This window comes from Polypterus senegalus, chromosome 3, assembly GCF_016835505.1.
Source record: "Polypterus senegalus isolate Bchr_013 chromosome 3, ASM1683550v1, whole genome shotgun sequence".
NCBI lineage: Eukaryota > Metazoa > Chordata > Cladistia > Polypteriformes > Polypteridae > Polypterus > Polypterus senegalus.
Genome location: NC_053156.1, coordinates 165,744,432 through 165,765,664, shown reverse-complemented (window position 1 = coordinate 165,765,664; position 21,233 = coordinate 165,744,432). Strand labels below are relative to the sequence as shown.

The window sequence follows — 21,233 nt, the reverse complement described above, 5'->3', positions numbered from 1 at the left end:
GATACGGGGGGTATCTTGTGTCTTCATTTCTCCTTGATTACATCAGTGTTTAAACTCTTAATTCAGTGTGAATCAGTTTTCAAGAGTTCAGAAACTTGTATAAGTAGATAACTATTTCCACTTTGCTGGAAAAATAAAGAATTTTTACTCTTAATGTGCAGTTTGTTTTAACATACCTGCTTGCACATATTTCCAAATGTAACCGTGTGCTTTTTCATTTATATTTAGATTATATATACACGCATCGCAAGTCTCATAGTTTGTAGCAAGAGGCCATCTAGTGATGCTCTGATTGATCAGCTGCTGACGTAAATTTGCCTATTTCCACTACAAAAGACTCGATCGGCAATCACAGAAACAATTTTTTTTAGCTTTTGTCTTTTTATGTGGGAGGTAATCTCTGCAAAAAATTTAATGAAAATGAAAAATTATGACATGAAAATGCAATCTGTCTTTTGCAGTTTGGTTTTCATAAGAAAATGCAATCTGTCTTTTGCAGTTTGGTTTTCAACGTCTATGCACATGAATGCTGCATAAATTAAAAATAAAATGAATTGACACCATCTGCAACCTCATTTTCTGAGCATCAGTAAAATGCAAATAAGCACTGGCGCCACTTCCGACTCATTGAATTTTCATATTAAGTTCGCAACTTGTAAATAGCATGGGTCAGTGAGCTGGGTTTTGCACCTTGACTTCCCACAATTCTTTGTCCTTCATAGCCGTAGCCACTTCAAGTGACAGAATACCTCTCACTTTGTGTTTAATTCAAGTTTTTTTTTTTGTTGATTTTATTAAAAACAAGCAACACTACATACAATCAAGTCAATCTTAACAAGACTAATTTCACTTCATCCCCCACCCAAGAGAAAGAGAGGAAGGCAAACGGCCAGAGTAAAAATTGAAGAGTAGAAAAGAGGGAAGAGAATCCTTTTCCCCAATATAAAAGCTTATTCTAAAATGTTATTGATTAGGCCCTGCCAGATTTTAAAGTTTTGAACAGATCCTCAAAGGGAGATTTTGATTTTTTCCCCCCAATTTCAATTAGTATATAACATCAGTTACCCACTAACTTAAAAGAGGTGGGCTAGGATTTTTCCAGTTGTGCAAGATAAGTCTGTGTGCTAGTAGTGAAATAAAGGCAATTAAAGTTTGCTTGTCCTTCTCCACTTTAAACCCATCTGGGAGTACACCAAACACCTCTGTTAATGGATTAGGAGCGATTGTGACACCAAGGCTCTCTGATTTTGGTTCAGAATGATGTTAATTTGGTACACACCTAAAACATGTGGCCCTGTGAGGCTGGCGATCAATTGCAACGTTCACAGGTTGGATTTTGCCCTGAAAACATTTTGGACAATTGTAAATGAGATAGATGTGCTTGTTTAAAGATTTTAAGTTGAATAATTATATGGATTGTGCATATGGAGCTAGAGTAAATTCTGTGTGTGACTGCCTTCTACTTCTTTTCTGAAGTAAGAAATCCTTTTCCCACTACTCTGGGGTCTTTAAAAGGAAGGGACTTTAAAATATTTATATATATTATAGAAATGCTGTCTGAGTTTTAAGACTAATCAATATTTCTTCTGGAATAGAAATAGATGAGAGGTGAGGGAAAATTGGGCAGATTTCATTTACCAAATTTTCTAATTTAGAAATAAAGGAAAAAATGATGTTGATGGGAAGCTAAATTTGGAGTGTAATTGCTCATAGGATGCAAAGACATTATCTGTATATAAATCTCTAAATGATTTAATCCCGTACATTTTCCAAACATGAACATTTGAGCCGGTGGAAAAAGATGATTATTGTTTAGAGGTGCCACAGATAAAGCTTCTCTATCTTGAATTGCTTTCTACATTGGCTCCATATTCTGAGTGAAGAAAGGATAATTGGGTTGTTAGTATATTGATAATAATTTGTATTTACTGGAGCACAAAGCAATAAATATAAAGTACTGCAGGATTTTATTTCTATTGCAAACCAAGTTTGTATGTGTTCATCTATTTGTGTCAATGGCCAGGTTTTTATAGCTTATATATTTGCCACCCAGTAATAAAATTGAAAGTTAGGTAGAGCCATACTGCCTTCTGCTTTAGGTCGTTGTAGGGTAATCCTTTAAATGTAGGGATGTTTTTGAATTCCACATAAATGAGGTTAGGATTAAATCTAATTTCTTTAAAAATGATTTGTTAATGTATATTGGGATGTTTTGAAATAGAAAAAGAAGCTTAGGAAGGATATTCATCTAGACAGTGTTAATTCTCCCTGCTAATGTGAGATGGAGAATAGGCCATCTGTGCATGTCTTGAGTTCTTCGATGCAGACAGCAAAGTTTTGAAAAAGAGCTCTATATTTACTTGTGATGTTTATCCCTAGATACTGTATTTAAAGTGATCTACGAGGATTAAAAGGAAGATGTCCAATCTAATGTTGTCTGCTAGAAAATTCATTGGAAAAGCACACTTTAATTCAAATTTATTTTGAGTGCAGATATCTTTTGAAGTTCTACTAGAACGTTTAGGACTGCAGGCACAGAATTTTGTGGGTATGATATGTATATAGTACCATATCATCTGCATATAGTGATATTTTATGTTCAAGTCCTTCTCTGATAATTCCCTTTATCTCAGATGCTTTTTAAAAGAGAACAGTCAATGTTAAGTCTCCATGTTCTTAGTAATGATGTAACGATTTAAAGATGAGTTGTTCCATTTCTTTTGTTGTCGAGAATGAGTTTTGATTGCAAAGCCTTTCTTTTCCTATAAAGTGCCTCTTTTGGAGACCTGGGGCTTCATGTATATGGCGTGTGTAGAATTCACACTAAAATATTGCGCAAGGACAAAAGCGGAAATATGTGTACACACAAAAAAATCCAGATGCATAAATTTGCATCTTCCACGTTCTTCCGCTACATAAATTCCGGTGAGAGTGAAAAGTAACGCACGTACATGCGCCTGCTGCCACTCCCAAATTCCTCCCAAAATTACGCCTCTTTGAATATGCAAATCAATATAAATAGCCCTTAAGCTCAGCGTTCTGTTAAAAGGTAATGGCAAAAGCACAGGGAGAGAATAGAAGATTTTCAGCGAATACCAAGTGGAGGCAAGGAAAAATGTACTATTTGTTGGTTTAAACAGTGGTATAAACAACAAAAGTAAGTGTCGGAGAAACTTGAAAGCTCAAATTCACAGAGTCGCACAGTGCCTGAAATAAAAAAGAAGCTGTCAGATATCAAAGTTGCCGTGGATTGCTTATTAGGATACTGGGAAAAGAAAATAAATAGGGACAAGGTGAGAAAAAAAGCTTGAAAACTTTAATCTCAAAATTTCCACTTTAATCACATAGTTCATTTTGCCATTAAAGTAGAACATCATAAACTTCATCTTAAAATCGTTTAATTTACTAGTTTCTCAAATCCCATCATAACTAAAGTAGCACGTTAAATGCTTTTTGTATGTGCTCTATGTGTGAATCACTACGTGCTTCTTAAACTGGCTTTGTTTTCCTCTGACTGGACACAGAATCCATTACATTTGTGATATTACAGCTCTCTGAATAATTAAAATACTGAGATATATACTGGATATCATTTTCATGATGATAGGAATTTAAAGCATATTATTAAACATGGGACCTTGGCGGTGCAGTGATAGTGACAAGCTGGCGCCCTGTGAAGAAATTGTTCCTACACCGTGCAAGATGCTTGCTGCGCCATGTGCGACCTTCGATTAAATACTTTATTGCAGCAGTACTGTCTCTTTCAAATGTACTAACCCCCAATGCCTGTCCTTCCTTTTCTTTCTTCAAATACCCAATTGCTACACAATCAGCTCTGTAATAGACGTTGAGCATTCTGTAAGCGGAGAAAACCGATTCTTCAAAACTTTTAAGGAACATTGAAATGTCTTTGTAGTACATGTTTGTTTATTCTATCCATCTATCTTTCCAGTGTTGCGCCAGCCCCAGAATCCTTGAACTAGCTAGCACTGCGACACTGTGTCCTCATGTGTTTAATTATTAACAATATAGATTATTTAAATGAAGTTAAAGTTTAACTGTATAATATAATATATTTTGCTGCATTTCATCTTAAAAATATCGTCATCATATGTAAATATGCACTTTATAAAGTGGCTCAGGTTGTGCAATATTATAACTATCGCAAGTTTATAATGAGATAATTGTACTTATAAGTACAAACAGTTCTACAAAGAGCACTTGATGGACTGATTGATTGCGTTAATAGTTCTTCGGATGGAACTGTTTCTGAGTCACAAGGTCAGTGCAGGAAAGACTCTGAAGCGTTTGCCATATGAGAGCAGTTCAAATAGGCAGCATGGCTGAGGCAGCATGTGCTAGATACTGTGTACCGATAATTCTCTTTCTGCTCAGCTGCTGTAGAGCTGTGATTCTCAGATACAGTGATATGAATACTCTGAATGGTGCAGTAAGAGTAATATGGAAAAAGATGATCTGCTGTGGCAACCCCTAATGGGAGCAGCTGAAAGAAGAATAAGGTGCAGTAAGAGTAACCACGCAAAAGCAGTTATGGTATTTGGAACAGTTTGGCCATTCTGTGGACCATTATATTGTTACAGGTTAATTACAATCAGAGGCCTTAAACTAATAAACAATATACGCTTAATTTCAGTGTACAGTAATCCCTCCTCGATCGCGGGGGTTGCGTTCCAGACCCCCCCGCGATAGGTGAAAATCCGCGAAGTAGAAACCATATGTTTGTATGATTATTTTTATATATTTTAAGCCCTTAGAAACTCTCCCACACTTTATAAATATTCTCCGCACAGTTATACAGTAAACCCTTGTTTATCGCGGTTAATCCGCTCCAGACAGATAAATGAATTTCCCAGTAGGATTCTTTATTTATAAATCTAATATTTTCGCAGTTAGAGCATAGAAAACCTGTTTACGACCTTCTAAATACGTTTTTTAACATTATTAGAGCCCTCTAGACATGAAATAACACCCTTTAGTCAAAAGTTTAAACTGTGCTCCATGACAAGACAGAGATGACAGTTCTTTCTCACAATTAAAAGAATGCAAACATATCTTCCTCTTCAAAGTGCGTGTAAGGAGCGGAGAATGTCATAGATAGAGTAAAGTAAACAATGAAAAATCAATAGGGCTGTTGCGCTTTTAAGTATGCAAGCACCGCGATAAAGCAGCGGCAATGAAGGGATCAATGCGAAGGTAGCCTTTCAGCATTTTTTACAGGAGCGTCCCTATCTTTTAAGCAAAAAGCCCCTCTGCTCACATCTCCTCCGTCAAGCGCAGAGAACGTCAGAGAGAGAGAGAGAGAGAGCGAGATTAAAGCAAACAATCAAAAATCAATAAGTGTGCTTTTGGACGCACCTCGATAAAGCGGCATTTCTTAGAGGAGCGTCTGTATCCACTAGGCAAACAGCTTCTGTGCAAACAGCACCTCAGCACACACCCTCTCCGTCAGGCGCAGAGAATGTCAGAGAGGGTAAGATAGAGGCAGAGACAAGCAAACAATCGAGCAAAGCGCAGGAGGCATATCTTATAGCATTGAGGAGTTTTAGTTAATATGTAATACGTGCTCTGATTGGGTAGCTTTTAAGCCATCCGCCAATAGCGTCCCTTGTATGAAATCAACTGGGCAAACAAACTGAGGAAGCATGTACCATAAATTAAAAGACCCATTGTCGCAGAAATCCGCGAATCAGCGAAAAATCCGCAATATACATTTACATATGCTTACATATAAAATCCGCGATAGAGCAAAACCTCGAAAGTCAAAGCGCGATACAGCAAGGGATCACTGTACATGATAAAGCCGTGTCAGGGATGTGGATCTAAAAAAGAAAGGGAAACCACACTGGAACAAAAGCACTGCTTTGACGCTGGGTGCTGCCAGTTTGCAAAACCGAGCAGAGAACTTGCATACGCCAAGCATTTAGCTACCGTGAAAATGTGTGTGGCTTTATAGCAAGTTTAGGTTTTATACGTCGCAATTTGAGCTTGGAAATGGGAGTACGCAACATTTTTGTGCATACGCAATGTTTATACATGAGGCCCTGGGTGTGGTGTTATTATTTTTGTAATTGCACTGGTTAACTCTGATTCCTTCTTGGTTTCCAATTTATTTTTATGGGAGAGTGAGAAAATAATCTGACGTTTTAAAAATGCCTTCAAAGTTTCCCAGAGTATTCCTGCAGAAACCTCTGAGGAAGGATTTGTCTCTTAAAAAAATTGCTTGCATATAAATTCTGTACAGTTCTCATCAGCTAATAACAGGGAGTTAAGATGCCAGCAGCTGCAGGATGTGTATGTGGGGTGTGGTGATTTGAGCTCCATTATCAGAGAGGCATTGTTTGGAGATGACGATAGCGTTGTACTTGCAAGATTTAATTGTGCACAAAAAGTTATCTATAAAGAACTAATCAATTCTTGAGTAACAGTGATGTACTGTTGAGAATAAGGAATATGCCCTTGAGTTTGGATTTTGAAAGCTCCAAGGGTCTGATAAGTTGTGATCAATTACCAACCGTACAATTGTTGCAAATAGGTTTTGGATGAAGTCTCTATCATCCACATTGGGTGCATTGATATTTATCAAAATCACTTTACAATACAATAAATTACCCATCACAATCACATATTGTCCTTCATGGTCATATACTACATCTGATACTACAAATGAAGTTGTTTTATGTATTAAAATTCTTACACCTCTAGTTTACTTTAGTGCTGGAGTGGAATATTTGGCCAAGTGGTAAAGTGAGGTCCACGGCTGATTGGCTTTTTCAGCCCGTCTTCAGGCGGGGGAGTGATAGCATGGCAAGAGCGGTTCCTGTGCATGATGGACCTGCATTTAGTGCACAGGTGCAGTTTCACCCGGACCCCTAATTCGCACCAGGAGCTGCTGATTGCCATGGCTATGCAATGTTCCAGCGTTTAAAAAGGGAAGTGTGATAGGGGAGATGGAACTGAAGTAAAGATCAAGAGAGAATGGAGGTTAAAGAAAGGAAGATGAAAGGTAGTAGTGAGAGAGAGAGCCTGTGTGAGGAAAAGAAGCAGATGGACTGGTATGGAGCCCCAGGGAGAAGTGTGTGGCCAGTGCTCAGGAGGAGGCTGAACGGTTGCTCCTTCTGAGTGACCAAGTAGCAGGAGCGACCATTGAGCTCAGTAATGGTCTCTTGCTGGGAGGAGCCGATGGACTGGCAGCAGTGGGAGTGCAGCGTGCTCATGTCGGGAGGAGCCGACAGACTGGCAGCGGTACAGGCAGAGCAGTGCTCGGTGTCTCCTCTGTGGAACACTGAGGAAGTGGTGACGGGGACACGAGCCAGGACAAAAGATTGTTTGCATTTGCTGGTAGACTTCTCCTTGGTCTGCAAGATCTGGGAAGGGGTTAGACAAGGAGGAGTTGGTTTTAAAAAGGCATTGAGGCTAGTGTTTTAGCAAAATTTCCTGCCTGTGTTTCAACCTCTGATTTGAATGGATTTGTTTACATTTTTAACCTCCACCTCACCTTTGTTTTTATGGATTATTTATTTATGAAGCATTTTGAGCACAGCAGTTTTTGAACACTGTTGTTTGACTGTTTTAATAAAAGTACTTGAGCACTTTTCACCATCCCCTTGCTTCATATGTGATTGTCCTCATCTGCCATCTCGATTACGGTACTCACAGTCTCAAGTTCAAGAGACTCGCAAAAATGAAGAGGAAGCAAGGAACCAACCCGCACCATCACTGGCCAGTCCAATCTCTTTGCAACTGAAACTGATCCTAGCTGAATAAGTGATTATCCTGTAAAAATACTGTCTTGTCGCTTAGATCTGTTAGGTTAGGGAATACTTTCTTTCTCTTTAATTCATGATCAAGATCTTTGGCATCCGGTTCACAAAGTTCATTGTTGATCATAGAGATGAGCCTGTTGTTGACATTTTATAGTCTTAAATTAAGGTTGTACATTATTACATGTCAGTTTTAACCATGATTTCCAATTTTGCCAGGATTTATGCCTATGAAGCCTATTGATGTGTTGTCACAATTGTGGGAGTGAAAAGGATAGAGTAGAAATATCTCTCTCCCACTCCCAACCCCCTGTATTGTCTCCCCAAGTGAGACTGGATTTAGTCCTCTGACATGTCTAGAGAGAGAGCATGTCCAATACAAAACAAACCCCTCCCAGCAGCGGTGTAGAAAGATTAAAGTAAAGATATTTATTGGCAATACAGTCCAAATACTATAAACCTAGTGTATAATCTTAAACAGTCCCAAAAGAACAAGCCAAGGGAATGATGTTAAACAGTAGCTATGGAAAGCAGATAATGTATGATAATATAATCTTAATACAATAAGCCAACGGTATGATGCTAAACCGTCCCCTTTTTTGTTATAATTGTAAATAAAACATAAAAATAGCCGAGAAGGGAATAATTACGGCATAAATCTCATTTCAAATGTACCAAATTATAGGTAAAATCTTCATTGCCTTGCTAGGACATGATGTATCTCACGATCATATTTCGAAAAGTGTCCGGATCAACTTTCTTAGCATTTTTTCTGCTTCATCCAGAGAGCTAAAAATTTAGAACTTGCCTTCAATATCCACTCTCACTTTAGCAGGATTCAAGAGGCTTTATCTGATTTCGGCTTTGAGCAAATGCTGTTTTATTCAACTACAGTGGAATGGGGGGGAGGAGGAGGGGATAAAAACTGTATAGGGGTAAATTATATAATAACAAGAAAAAACAAAACTACAAAGTATCCAGTTTCCACTTCAGAATAAATACATGTAAATTATGATGTAATGTAATGTTAGACATTATAATTAAAATAACACATTACTTCAGAACGGCAATTGTGTGGTCTGTCTTTCAGATTTTGAGAGACAGTTTCGCTGAGACGCTCACAGTAAAGAGGTGAAAAGATCAAAATCTTGTGAATTAAGCACAGTCGTGAGAAGTGTTTTATCCCTCAAATTGGTCACATCTACAAAGCACAAAGAATTGTGGGAAATCAAGGTGCAAAGCTCCGCCCAATGAACCGCAGTATTTGCATTATGATAACTTGAAAATGAAAGTTCAATGAGCAACAGGTGGCACCCATGCTTATTTGTGTTTTATTTTTCATTTTTGTAGCTTCATTGCTATTCAGCCTGAAAATGAAATTGCAATTGGTGTTATTTCATGTTTTGTTTTTCAGCATTCTTGTGTGTAGACTTTGAAAATAAAATTGCAAAAGATGTATTTCATTTTTATTTTATGATTTTAATTTTTATTTCCTCTTTTGCCCCTAATGACAAAGTTAAAAGGCTTCAGTTAAACAGTCTTGACACTGATTCTTCACATCATCAAGCCCATGAATCAGTATATTTAACAATTCTTAGCATAGTGACATTTAATTTAAACTACTGAAAGACATTATTGTTTGATTATGGGCTTGGCAGGGATTGTCCCACTTTATTAACTGTCAAGGAGTTTTAAATAATGAGCATGATTCCAATTATGAACTAAACTACAAACCCTTGTAAAATGTAGACATATCAGTCTAAATATTAGTTTCTTCATTTGTCCTGTCAAATGAAAAAGAAATCCTCTTCATGTGATCTGAAAAGCAGGTCTTTCATTCATTCATTTCATTCATATTGCTGTAATTGAGGTATTTTTATTTTTGCCGATCAACATGATGATAATATGAAAAGGAGTGCAGTGCCTTCATTAATTTCATTATATGTTTAATTCTAGTTCAATATATGATTGTTTATGGCTTCAAAATACAGGCTCAGCATGCATACATACATTTACAAATATAGTAATAGTAAATTAATATTTTTTTACATTTATATAGTGTTCTTCTCACTACTCGAAGTGCTTTGCAAACAGTGAAATTTCATACTGCTTGATACATTTCAATACCATAGCAAAAACAGAAATCCTATTCACTGGCTTTTCATTAGGGTACCTTCCTGCATTATTGGAGTGAACAATTAATATGCTTTTTTCTCATAGTACAATATAAAATATATAAATACTAACAGTAACAAAAGCTTTAAAATACTGGTTTATCTAAGAAATAGGTACCCAGCTGTCATTTAAGTAAACAAGTTTGGCATTCATAAATATCAAAAACTAATGCAGGCCTTCAACTTTAATGTGAAGATCCCACCAGTGTGACAACAAAAGAACGGTTTATAGTGTTGTATTCAGAAAGAAGTTATCATAAAGTATCTAATTTATATTGTGCCTTTTATTGATTTATTCTGAGTTTTTCTGTTCAGTAGCTGAAAAATACTTCTTAAAATACATACACAACTGTTCCTATAGGGGGCGATAGCTCCCTAGTAGGAATAAGATCTTTTGTAATTGCTGTGTTTTAAGTAACCGAAAACTATATAGATATGATATTAAAAGGCGATACCTCTCCCATAGTGATGCGCCGGTAAAAATCACATAAGAGAAAATAACTTAGCTTTCTTTAATGACAATTTACGCAGCATTACAGACAGGAAGCCTATAAAGTCTGCCATTTTTCGTCGCTGGGCTGGAAGGGTTTTCAGGACGGATGATGATATCACCCATCTGTCCGTCGGCTTCAAAGTGTTTGGCTGCTGTCCAAGTCTTTTTATACTGCCTTCTCCACTTGCAGGCCCTTATTTTGGTTCCAGACAAGAGAAGGAGAGGATTCTATTTCATCTCTAACATACAGAAATAGTACAATGCCCATTTTCGTAGTTGTGCCTTCTCTTTTCAAATGCTTGCCTAGCAGTTCTAAATGTTGAGAGCCCCTGTTTGCTAACTTTGGCCTGGCCTGTACATGTAAGTGGATTTATAAAATAATTATTGTACAGAGCACAGTGACATTAAACTTCTATTCTTATTACAACAACCTAATAATTCAAACATTGTTCTGTATATAAACTGTTAAATTAGTGAGTTGCAAGATAATTCAGGATACTGTATTTCCCTTAAACCAAGTTTTAAAGCTATTTTTGTAACAACATGCTTTTAAAGGCTGGTTTGTCAGTTAACCACACTGTTACGTTTGTAACATTTGATGGATGCTTGTTCTGATGGACATTTGTAGAAGTGTTCATTGCAATCAGAAAATGAATGCAAACTCTCAGTTTATATATCAGGATTTTTAGGATTCGGTTTAAAGCTATTAAATCTCCATTTTCAAATGCATAACAATACAAGTTAAATGGTTACACCTTGTTTGATCTTGGTACAAGTAATACTGTAAAAAAGCTACCATTATATTTTTGGAACTTTGGCACTGAATAAGTATCGAAATATAATTCTTGTGACATCTCTAAAAGACAGTAATGTTAAAAATGCAAAGACCCATAAAGTATTAACAATTATTTGTGTTCATACACTTGTAAATCTATAATGATTTCTGAGCAGTACTAAATTTTAAAGTGAGACAGTGCTGTGACATTGTACATCTTGTAAATGCAACAAAAAAGGTAATAGTCAAAAGGTTAGAAAAACATCTCTGCTGTTGAGCATCCCAGCAAGGACATAACAGCTGATTTTACTCCCATCTCTCAGAAAATGGATTTCCTTTGATAAAGCAAAACTAAACTAGAGTATAAACAAACGCACTACATTGCCAAAATGGCCTAATTCACATGAAAGTAATAAAGTAAGACCTTATTACAAATTTAATAATTTTAAATTGCAGAACGTACCACATTTTAACCATTTTTATATAATTTGTTCCAGATTTTTCAGAGGCAGAATGCATTAACTGTTCAACAGCTGACAGCAGCTCAACAGCAGCAGTATGCCCTTGCTGCAGCAGCAGCCCAACAGCAGCATATAGGTGAGATTGGTATTCCTTTTAGTTGCTTCTTTTCTTGCTTTGATTTTTGATTTTAAATGGTAAGTTTGTAAAACTGCTAGATGCAGATTTTTAACTAAAAGATGCCAAAGCTTGGAAACACCTAAAAAGGTATTTAGTTTCTTCAGTTGTTCATTTGCTCTAAAGCCATGGTGCTGGGGACTTCTGTAGCTGCAGGTTTTTGCTCCAACCAACTTCACAATCAATGAGTCATTTTATCTCAAATCGGCGTCATTTTATTAGCTTGTTTTCTTTTTCTGTGCACTTATTTTGTATTTAGAAAAGCACAGCAGTGAGATTTTTAAAATTTGACATTTACCAATATTTGTGCTTTTTTGTATAGCTTTAAATGCTTAACTGTCTTTTGCTGATAAATAATGATAAAAAAAGTCTTAAAGAACAAATTAAAACCATTTCCATGTAGCATACATCAATGTTTGGTACAGTTTAATAAAAAAATGATCAAAGTTAGCCATGTAATCTATAGATTGATTTCTAAAACACAGAAATGGGGAAATGACAAGTTCACTTAACTGCGCTAGGAATCTAATTATAAACAAAAGTTTGGATCAAAAAGGTGCATACACATGGGGTCCCTGGGGATGAACCACAGCTGTAAAATTATTTCATTCTTAGAGTTTACATTAAAAATTATTTTTTGCTTACATTATTTGAAATGAAGAACATTTAAAATACAGTAAGCTACATACTATGATCTATTGTTGTTTAAAGATTAAGTAACTTGCTGCCTGAAAACAAAAACTTGGCATGTATTACTGCTGCTCCTTAGTGTGAAGCGTCAAGTAGTATGAATCAAAAAGGATGATTAAAATTATAATAGGATATATAATTCTCCAGCTCTCTCAGCAGTGCTTTTAGGAGTTTTAATTCTTAGAAGTGGGACAGAAATCCTTTACAACCTTGAATCTTTCTGCAGTTTACTACTTTATTGCCAGAATAGACAAGTCAGAGTATGGTGGCTTATACCTTTTTATATTTCCAAGATGGAAATAACTTTTTTTTCCCTTTTGCAGAAGCTTTGTGATGTAGTCTTTCTTTAACTTTGATGAATGAAATTGTAGTTATGTACAGTACTGATTTTAAAGAGTACTTTTATGAGTCAGTGAAAGGAACATATCAAGTTAAAGTGAATCATCGTATTAAACATGCAAAAGCTAGCAAATACTGTACTTTTACAGTTTGTAGTGTGTTTTAGTGTAGTTTTAGCTCCAGTATAGTATAGCAAAACTAAGGAGGTGATGGCATTATGCAAATTTTAAAAAGTCCAGTTTTTACCTGAGAGAAATTGACTTATCCAAGTATGACCCGAAGTTTACCCAACCTTCTAAAGTGCAAGACCCACCCTTTCATACACTTCTACAGTGTGTTTTTATGTTATATTTGAAATAAAGGCTTGCCTCCCCAATTCTTAATTTAAAGTTATAATACTTTGGGATAGTTATCCCATGCTGTGTGAATTTTGACGCAAAGGTAAAATGAGCAAGAAAGAAGGTCTAAGAGCCGTTTTTCATAATAGAAGAGTTGGAAAAATCTGTCAACTTTGGTAGATTCAGATAATGACAATCAAGCTGTTTGTTTTGTCTTTTTTTCTTTGTGCCGAGTTTAATTATAGCTTTCAAAGACTAGTGTTTTTTTTTATGAATTGATTAGCCTTTGCAAGTTTTAGGTATCTATTGTATTCTCTCTGTTGTCAATGTTTTGCTGATTTACCATGGGCTTTATTATGAAGAGTTTGCAGTAATTTATTTATTCCAATTGTTTTGTAAAATGGTTGTAAATGTATCCATTTTTCACTCATTTGATCCTTTAATGAGACCAGATCACCCTTGTTACCTATCTAATTGTGTAGGCTGCACACTTAAACCTCATGCCAGGAAGATAGTTATATTTCTAAAAATATACTGATGTGAATCAAGTTTATTTGTCTTTGCCATTAAACACCAAGGTTTGATAACAAATGATACAAATTAATTATAATTCTGTTGTATCTATAATTGGTGCTTAAATATTTCCTTTTTTGTTAATAGCAGGTGTATTTTCAGCAGGCCTTGCTCCAGCTGCTTTTGTGCCAAATCCATACATAATTGGTACAGCCCCACCTGGAACTGACCCTTATACTGCAGCTGGGATTGCAGCAGCAGCTACTTTAGCAGGTATGTAGATTTTTTTGTTTTTGGTAATTTTATAGATGTAGACCCATTCTGTAGGGAAACTGTAAGCTTGTTCTATTTTAAAATATACACCACTTGTCACTTATTTTGGCAGACAGTCCTCTACCTGTATTACATTTTTTAAATTCAAATAACCAGCTTGAGTAATTCTTAAAAGAAATAAAAAAAAAAAACTGTTGGTTTAAGAGAGCATCCCCCTCCCCCCCATTATTTTCAAAAAATTTCAAAGGCTGATTATTTATCTTTTATTTTAACACATACTGTACATAATCCTTGTTCCAGTGCATATAAACTTCATAACGGAATATCCAAGTAGTAGTAAGAGTATAATTCTTACTTGCATGTCTAACCAACACGAAACACATTAGCACTCAGCTGTGCCACAACAAACTATTTTTACATTTTATAAGGTATGATTTTTATTTTATCATTAAAATCATATGAGAGACATATATAGAGCTTACTGTTCTGTTGAATTAATTAGCACTGTGTATAACAATTTTGAGTATAATTTGTTTGCAAGAATAGATTTGTACAAAGGCTGAATTATTTGTTTTTAACTGACCATTCCATCTATTCATTAATTTTCACATGCAGCGTCTTGTGGTCAGAATCTTAGTTAATGGCTGATTCTCACATTTAAAAAACACATGCTGTTTGTTTTTTATCATTAATTTTAATAGGTATTTTTGGGGTTTAATTAGGTTAGCCAAATACTAAAAATATACAGTAATCTCTCGCTATATCGCGCTTCGACTTTCGCGGCTTCACTCTATCGTGGATTTTAAATGTAAGCATATCTAAATATATATCACGGATTTTTCGCTGGTTTGCGGATTTCTGCGGACAATGGATCTTTTAATTTATGGTACATACTTCCTCAGTGTTAGTCATTATGAATGTAGAGAAAAGCCAAGCAAAATGACACCTTTTTTTGGCTAACTAAAAAGATAATAATATGCAATCTTTCGAGGCAACTCAGGCCCCTTCTTCAGGCAAGATGATTACATCTTTGATTACGTCTTTATCGCGGTGCTTAAGCATACTTATAAGCCCAAAAGCACGTATTGATTTTTTGATTGTTTGCTTTTCTGGCACGCTCTCTCTCTCTCTGACATTCTCTGCTCCTGACACGCATTCTTTGAAGAGGAAGATATGTTTGCATTCTTTTAATTGTGAGAAAGAACTGTCATCTCTGTCTTGTAATAGAGCACAGTTTAAACTTTTGACGAAAAGGTGTTATTTCATGTCTAGAGGGCTCTAATAATGTTAACAGTGTGGGAGAATTTATAAGGGCTTAAAATATATAAAAATAACCATACAAACATATGGTTTCTACTTCGAGAATTTTCATCTATCGAGGAGGGATTACTGTAATTCTATTATTCTACTCTCCCTAGTCCTGAATAACCATTATAGATTCATTTTTTTAGTTAACCCCAACACCTCCTCCAACAATGTGGATTTTTTTTTTTTTTTTTTCTGCCCTTCCTCTGGAACCTTGGCACCGAACACCTGTTCATCAGTCATATCTCTGTCATTTGCTCAACTTGTCCAGAACCACCCCCCACCCCCCCATGCCTTCCCATCAAAACACATATCTCCTCCACACCAAGTCTTTTGTTTGACTTAATTTTGTGATAGTCCAAACAACTGCATGATTATTCCCTTCTGTGTTCTTCTAGCTTTATTTCATTGGCCATGTATCACTCCTAAGATGTATATTACTGCTCACATAGCTTTCATAAACTTTTCCATTCAGTGCTAGAGAGATTTCGCAGAACTTCCCTACTTTCTTCCAAAAAAAATCCTCTTGCAGATATTTAAATATACAGTTACTGTATTGATATTCTGCACCTATTTCACGCACATTCTACCAACAAAGGTCACATTTGCTGAGTGCAGACTACTGTTCTCACCACAACGTTGTTTGTTTACTCAGCAACCCTCATATTGGACTACCAAACATATGAGTAATGCACCCACCTCTTCCATGCCTCCAGCTGTCACCTTACCCTTTTCCACATTTACCTTGAAGCCTTTTACTTTCCCTTCAGGTCCGCTTCACTTTTTGCCAATACTGTGAGGCCATCGGCATACAAGACCATTGTTCATACTTCATCATACATTGACTTCACAACAAACACTAACCATTTGTTTAGACCGAACATTCTTAATGCCCCCTTCACCATCTCTCGTGAGATCCTGTTGAGTGCCCTTTCTAAATCTAAAGATGGAATAAATGCAGCTTCTTTTTCTTTACCTACTGAAACTTCATTTGCTCTTGCTACAAATATTTCAGCAAATTTATTTCTGACGTGACTACTGTTCCCTGCTGTAAGTTGCCAAAATATTCAATTTTCATATAAAAACCGATCATGTGAGACAATAGCTCAATTTAAAAGGCTTTCTTGGAGTAAAAGTGACAGAAATGAGAATAACTTTACATAGCATTTCAGGACTGCATCGTTTTAAGTGTTTGCATTTTGTGCCAAATGTACCAAAACTGCACTAAAACAGATTGAATATATATACATATGCAGAACTCTTGTTTCTTTCAGGTTTTTACTTAGCAATATTTATGCAGTTACACAAGATACTAAAATCATATTAAATGTTTTGGAAATTGCCTAGTGTAATTTTTTGAAAACCATAAAACCACCTATATCACCTAGACTGCACATCACTTACTATATAGCCCTAAAGATTATACATTAAAACTTTTAATATCTATATACTGGTGTGAGATCCTAAACACAAAAAACTGTTTATGTTGCAAAGGATTTATATTTAACTAGGAGATGTCAAAAGACTGGTCAAGTCACTGCTCTAGACTGAAAATTTTAAAGGTTTGCCATAGAGACCAGTGGTGGTAAATTTGGATCCTGAGGGGCTACGAAAGCTTTAGATTTCACACAAGTAACCAGTTACTGCTCCTACCTAATGGTATAGCTGGTAGCACTTCTACCTGAAATCTGTCAGTGCCTTGTTTCTCAGTTGAAGTGCATTCTTTTCAAATTTGCACATTCTTTCTATATTCATGTCATTATTCCTGCAGCCCCAAGACATGGTTATTCTTAGGTTGTTTAGCAGGCAAGAGAGACTTAGTAAAATAGTACATACAGTGATCCCTCACTATATTTTTTTTTTAAATTTTATTACAATCCATACATAGCAATCACGTTTTTACAACAAAAAGAATTATGTTAAGAACAGATCGATCCCCACCCCTGAGAGAGAGAGCAAGCCAAACGGCGTAAAATTTAAGGCTTGTAAACATACCTAAGTTAATAAATTCTCTGTGCTTTATAAACTTATTTTAAAATATTACTGATTAGATCCTGCCATGTTTTGAAATAAGTCTGTATGGATCCTCTAACTGAGTATTTGATTTTTTCCAATTTCAAATAATATAACACATTGGTTTCCCACTGACTTAAAAGAGGAGAGTTTGGGTTCTTCCAGTTTATCAGAATAAGTCTGCGTGCCAAGAGTGTAGTGAATGCAATCACAATTTGTTTGTCCTTCTCCACTTTAAGCCCCTCTGGAAGAACCCCAAACACAGCTGTTAATGGGTTAGGAGGGATTGTGAGTCCAAGGCTGTCTGAGAGGTAATTAAAATTTTTGTCCAGAATAATGTTAATTTGGTGCAGGCCCAGAACATGTGACCCAGTGAGGCTGGGGCTTGGTTGCAACGTTCGCAGGTTGGATCATGCCCTGGAAACATTTTGGAGAGTTTTAGTCGGGACAGATGTGCTCGATATATAATTTTGAGTTGTATAATTGTATGCTTTGCGCATATGGAGCTCGAGTGAATTCTCTGCATTGCTACTTTCCACTCCTTTTCTGATATATTAATTGAGAGATCTTTTTCCCAGTGGTCTCTTGGATCTTTGAAAGGAAGGGATTGTAAAATGATTTTATATATTGTAGAGATGGAGTCTAATTCCTTATTGAGCAATATTGTGCAAGATGAGGAAAATCTGGAAGGTTCTGTTTAACAAAGTTCCCTTGAGTAGCTGGAATGTTAAATTTGGAATGTAATTGTTCATAGGATGCAAAGACGTTGTCTATATAAAGATCTCTAAGCAAGTTAATTCCAAATTTTTCCAGATATTAAAACTGCATATGTTTGTGAAGGTTGAAAGAGGTGGTTCTCTTGCAGGGTGCCACAGAAGAAGCTTCTCCGTCTTAAAATGCTTTCTACATTGGTTCCAGATTCTAAGTGAGTGGAGCACAATTGGGTTATTAGTGTATTGCCGATAACGTATGTTTATAAGAGCACAGAGCAAGGAATACAAAGAAGTACTGCAGGATTTTACTTCTATTGCGGTCCAAGCCTGTGTATGTTCTTCTATTTGTGTCCAGGTTCTTATCGCCTGTATATTTGCGCCCAGTAATAAAACTGGAAGTTAGGTAGAGCCATGCCGCCTTCTGCCTTTTGTCTTTGTAGGGTCTCTTTTGATGCGTGGATGTTTTGAATTCCAAATAAATGAGGTTATTGTTGAATCTAATTGCTTAAAGAATGATTTATTAATGTATATTGGTATGTTTTGAAATAAAAAGGAGCTTAGGAAGAATATTCATCTTAACAGTGTTAATTCTTCCAGCTAGTGTGAGATGAAGGGTTGACCATCTATGCAAGTCTTGTTTAATTTTTTCCATGCAGAGACAAATTTTGTTGATAAGAGCTTTATGTTTACTTGTGATGTTTACCCCAGGTATTTAAACTGTTCTGCAATGATAAAAGGTAGGGTGTCTAATCTAATATTATATGCTTGAGAATTCACGGAAAGAGTACACTTTTATTCAGATTAATTCTGAGACCAGAGAGCTTTTGAAATTCTGTGAGTGCTGCTAAGACTGCAGGCACAGAATTTTCTGGGTCCGATATATACAGTACCATGTCATCTGCATATAATGAGATTTTCTGTTCCAGTCCTTCTCTGCTAATCCCCTTTATCTGATCAGTATTTCGACAATGTATTGCCAGTGGTTCAATGGCAATTGCAAACAGCAGTGGTGACAAGGGCATCCTTGTCTTGTGCCACGCTCTAGTTTAAAGTAGTCTGAGCAAATGTTATTGATGCAAACTGAAGCTTCTGGGTTAGTATACAGTAATTTAATCCATGCACAAATGTTGGGCCAAACCCAAACTTCTCCAAATAGTAAAAGGTATTTCCATTCAATCATGTCGAATGCTTTTTCTGCATCCAATGATAATAATATTTCTGGGGTGTTTGATTTAGTTGGTGAGTATATTACATTAAACAGGCGTCGAAGATTTGAAGATAAGTGTCGGCCCTAATATAAATCCAGTTTGGTCTTGTGATATTACGAGGGAGCACTTTCTCCATCCTTCTAGCTATGATTTTAGAGAGTATTTTAACGTCGTTATTCAGAAGTGAAATTGGTCTGTATGATGCACATTGTAATAAGTCCTTATTTTGTTTTGGAAAGACAGTGATTAGTGCTTGGCGAAAGGTTTGTGGAAGAGATTGGTTATCTCTGGCTTCTGTAAATGTTGCTAATAGGAGGGGAGCTAGCTGAGAATTTCTTGTAAAACTCTGCAGGGTAGCCGTCAGGGCCTGCTGCTTTTCCACCTTGGAGTGACTTTATAGCATCCAGTAATTCTGATAATGCCAGAGGTTTATCAAGTTCCTCCACACTAAAAGCGTCAATTTATGGTATCTGTATCATCTTTAAACTCAGTAGTATATAGGGATTTATAGTAGTCTCTGAAAGTGTGCATTATATTTTTGTGTTGATGATTTTATCTCCGTTAGTGTTAGTGATTACGAGATTGCGTATGCATACATCTTGCTTGTGAATTTGTTGAGCTAAAAGCTTATTAGCTTTCTCTCCATGTTCATAATAATGATGTCTGGATTTGTAAATTAGTTGTTCAGTTTCTTTAGTTGTCAAGAGGTTTAATTCTGAATGTAGAGCCTGCCTCCTCTTATGTAGAGTCTCGCTTGGTAGTCTGGCATGTTCTTCATCTATTTTAGTAATTTCGCTTTTTATCTCTGCTACTTTATTCACTTCGGATTTATTTCTGTGGGAAAGATATGAGATAATCTGTCCTCTTAAGAAGGCCTTAAGAGTTTCCCAGAGTATTCCTGCAGAGATCTCAGGGGATGTATTTGTCTCTAGAAAGAATTTTTGTTTGGATATAAATTCAGTACAATTCTCGTCAGCTAATAGAAGCGGGTTGAGGCCATCTGGGGTGAGTGTATGGGGCTTAGTAATTTCAGCTCCAAGATCATAGGAGCATGGTCTGAAATAACAATAGCATCGTATTTACAAGATTTAATCTTAGGCAAGAAGTTATTATCTATAAAGAAGTAATCAATCCTTGAGTAGCAATGATGTACTGGTGAGTAGAAAGAATATGTTCTTGAATTTGGGTTTAAAAACCTCCAGGGATCTGATAAGTTGTGATCAGTTATAAACTTTGTAATTATCTTTGCGGTGTTAGTTGCGTTCCCCTGTGGAGGAAGTCTTATCTAAAAGTGGATTTAAACACAATTAAAGTCCCCAGCCATTATAAGTTTATGAGTGTTCAGATTGGGAATGGATGCAAATAAATTTTGTATAAATTCCTTATCATCAACATTAGGTGCATAAACATTTATCAAAATCATTTTACAGTTAGATAAGTCTCCCATGACCATTACATATCTCCCTTCAGGATCCAATACTACATCTGATGCTACAAATGGTACTGTTCTATGTATGAGAATTCCCACCCTCTAGTTTTCTTTGTAAAACTAGAATGGAACATTTGGCCAGTCCAGTCTTTTGCAGCCGGAACTGATCCTTACTTAGTAAGTGGGTTTCCTGTAAAAATACTATTTTAGCATTTAGACCTGTTAGGTGAGAAAGTACTTTCTTTCTCTTTAATTCGTGATTCAGGCCTTTAACATTCCAGCTTACGAAGTTAACTGTCCCATCATGGAGACACTGATTCTGAGTTTTTGATGTCATTTTATAGTCTTAACTGGAAGTGAAATAGTTTAGGTCTTAATTTCCTATTTCCCCAAGAGTTGTTGCCATGCAGCTTATTATTACGTTGATAGTTATAATTATAAAGATTGAGATGATAGATTAGGTATAGATCAAGCCTGCTCTCTTTCTCTTCCCCTTAACCCCCCCCTCCCTTTTGCCTCCCCAAGTGAGGCTAAAACCCACTTCACGCAGTCC

The 21,233-nt window shown here is 36.1% G+C and overlaps 1 protein-coding gene across 11 annotated transcripts in view; it reads left to right on the top strand.

The window, feature by feature from the left end:
* LOC120525680 (pumilio homolog 2-like) overlaps positions 1-21,233 on the top strand; it is a 255,653-nt gene that overhangs the window by 90,358 nt on the left and 144,062 nt on the right. For 9 of the 11 annotated variants that reach the window (XM_039748192.1, XM_039748184.1, XM_039748188.1 and 6 more), the window contains 2 exons: positions 11,721-11,820; positions 13,887-14,012. In XM_039748192.1, coding sequence (XP_039604126.1) covers positions 11,721-11,820; positions 13,887-14,012 — 226 coding nt within the window. The remainder of the gene's footprint in view (positions 1-11,720; positions 11,821-13,886; positions 14,013-21,233) is intronic. The other 2 variants (XM_039748189.1, XM_039748185.1) reach the window with 1 other exon arrangement.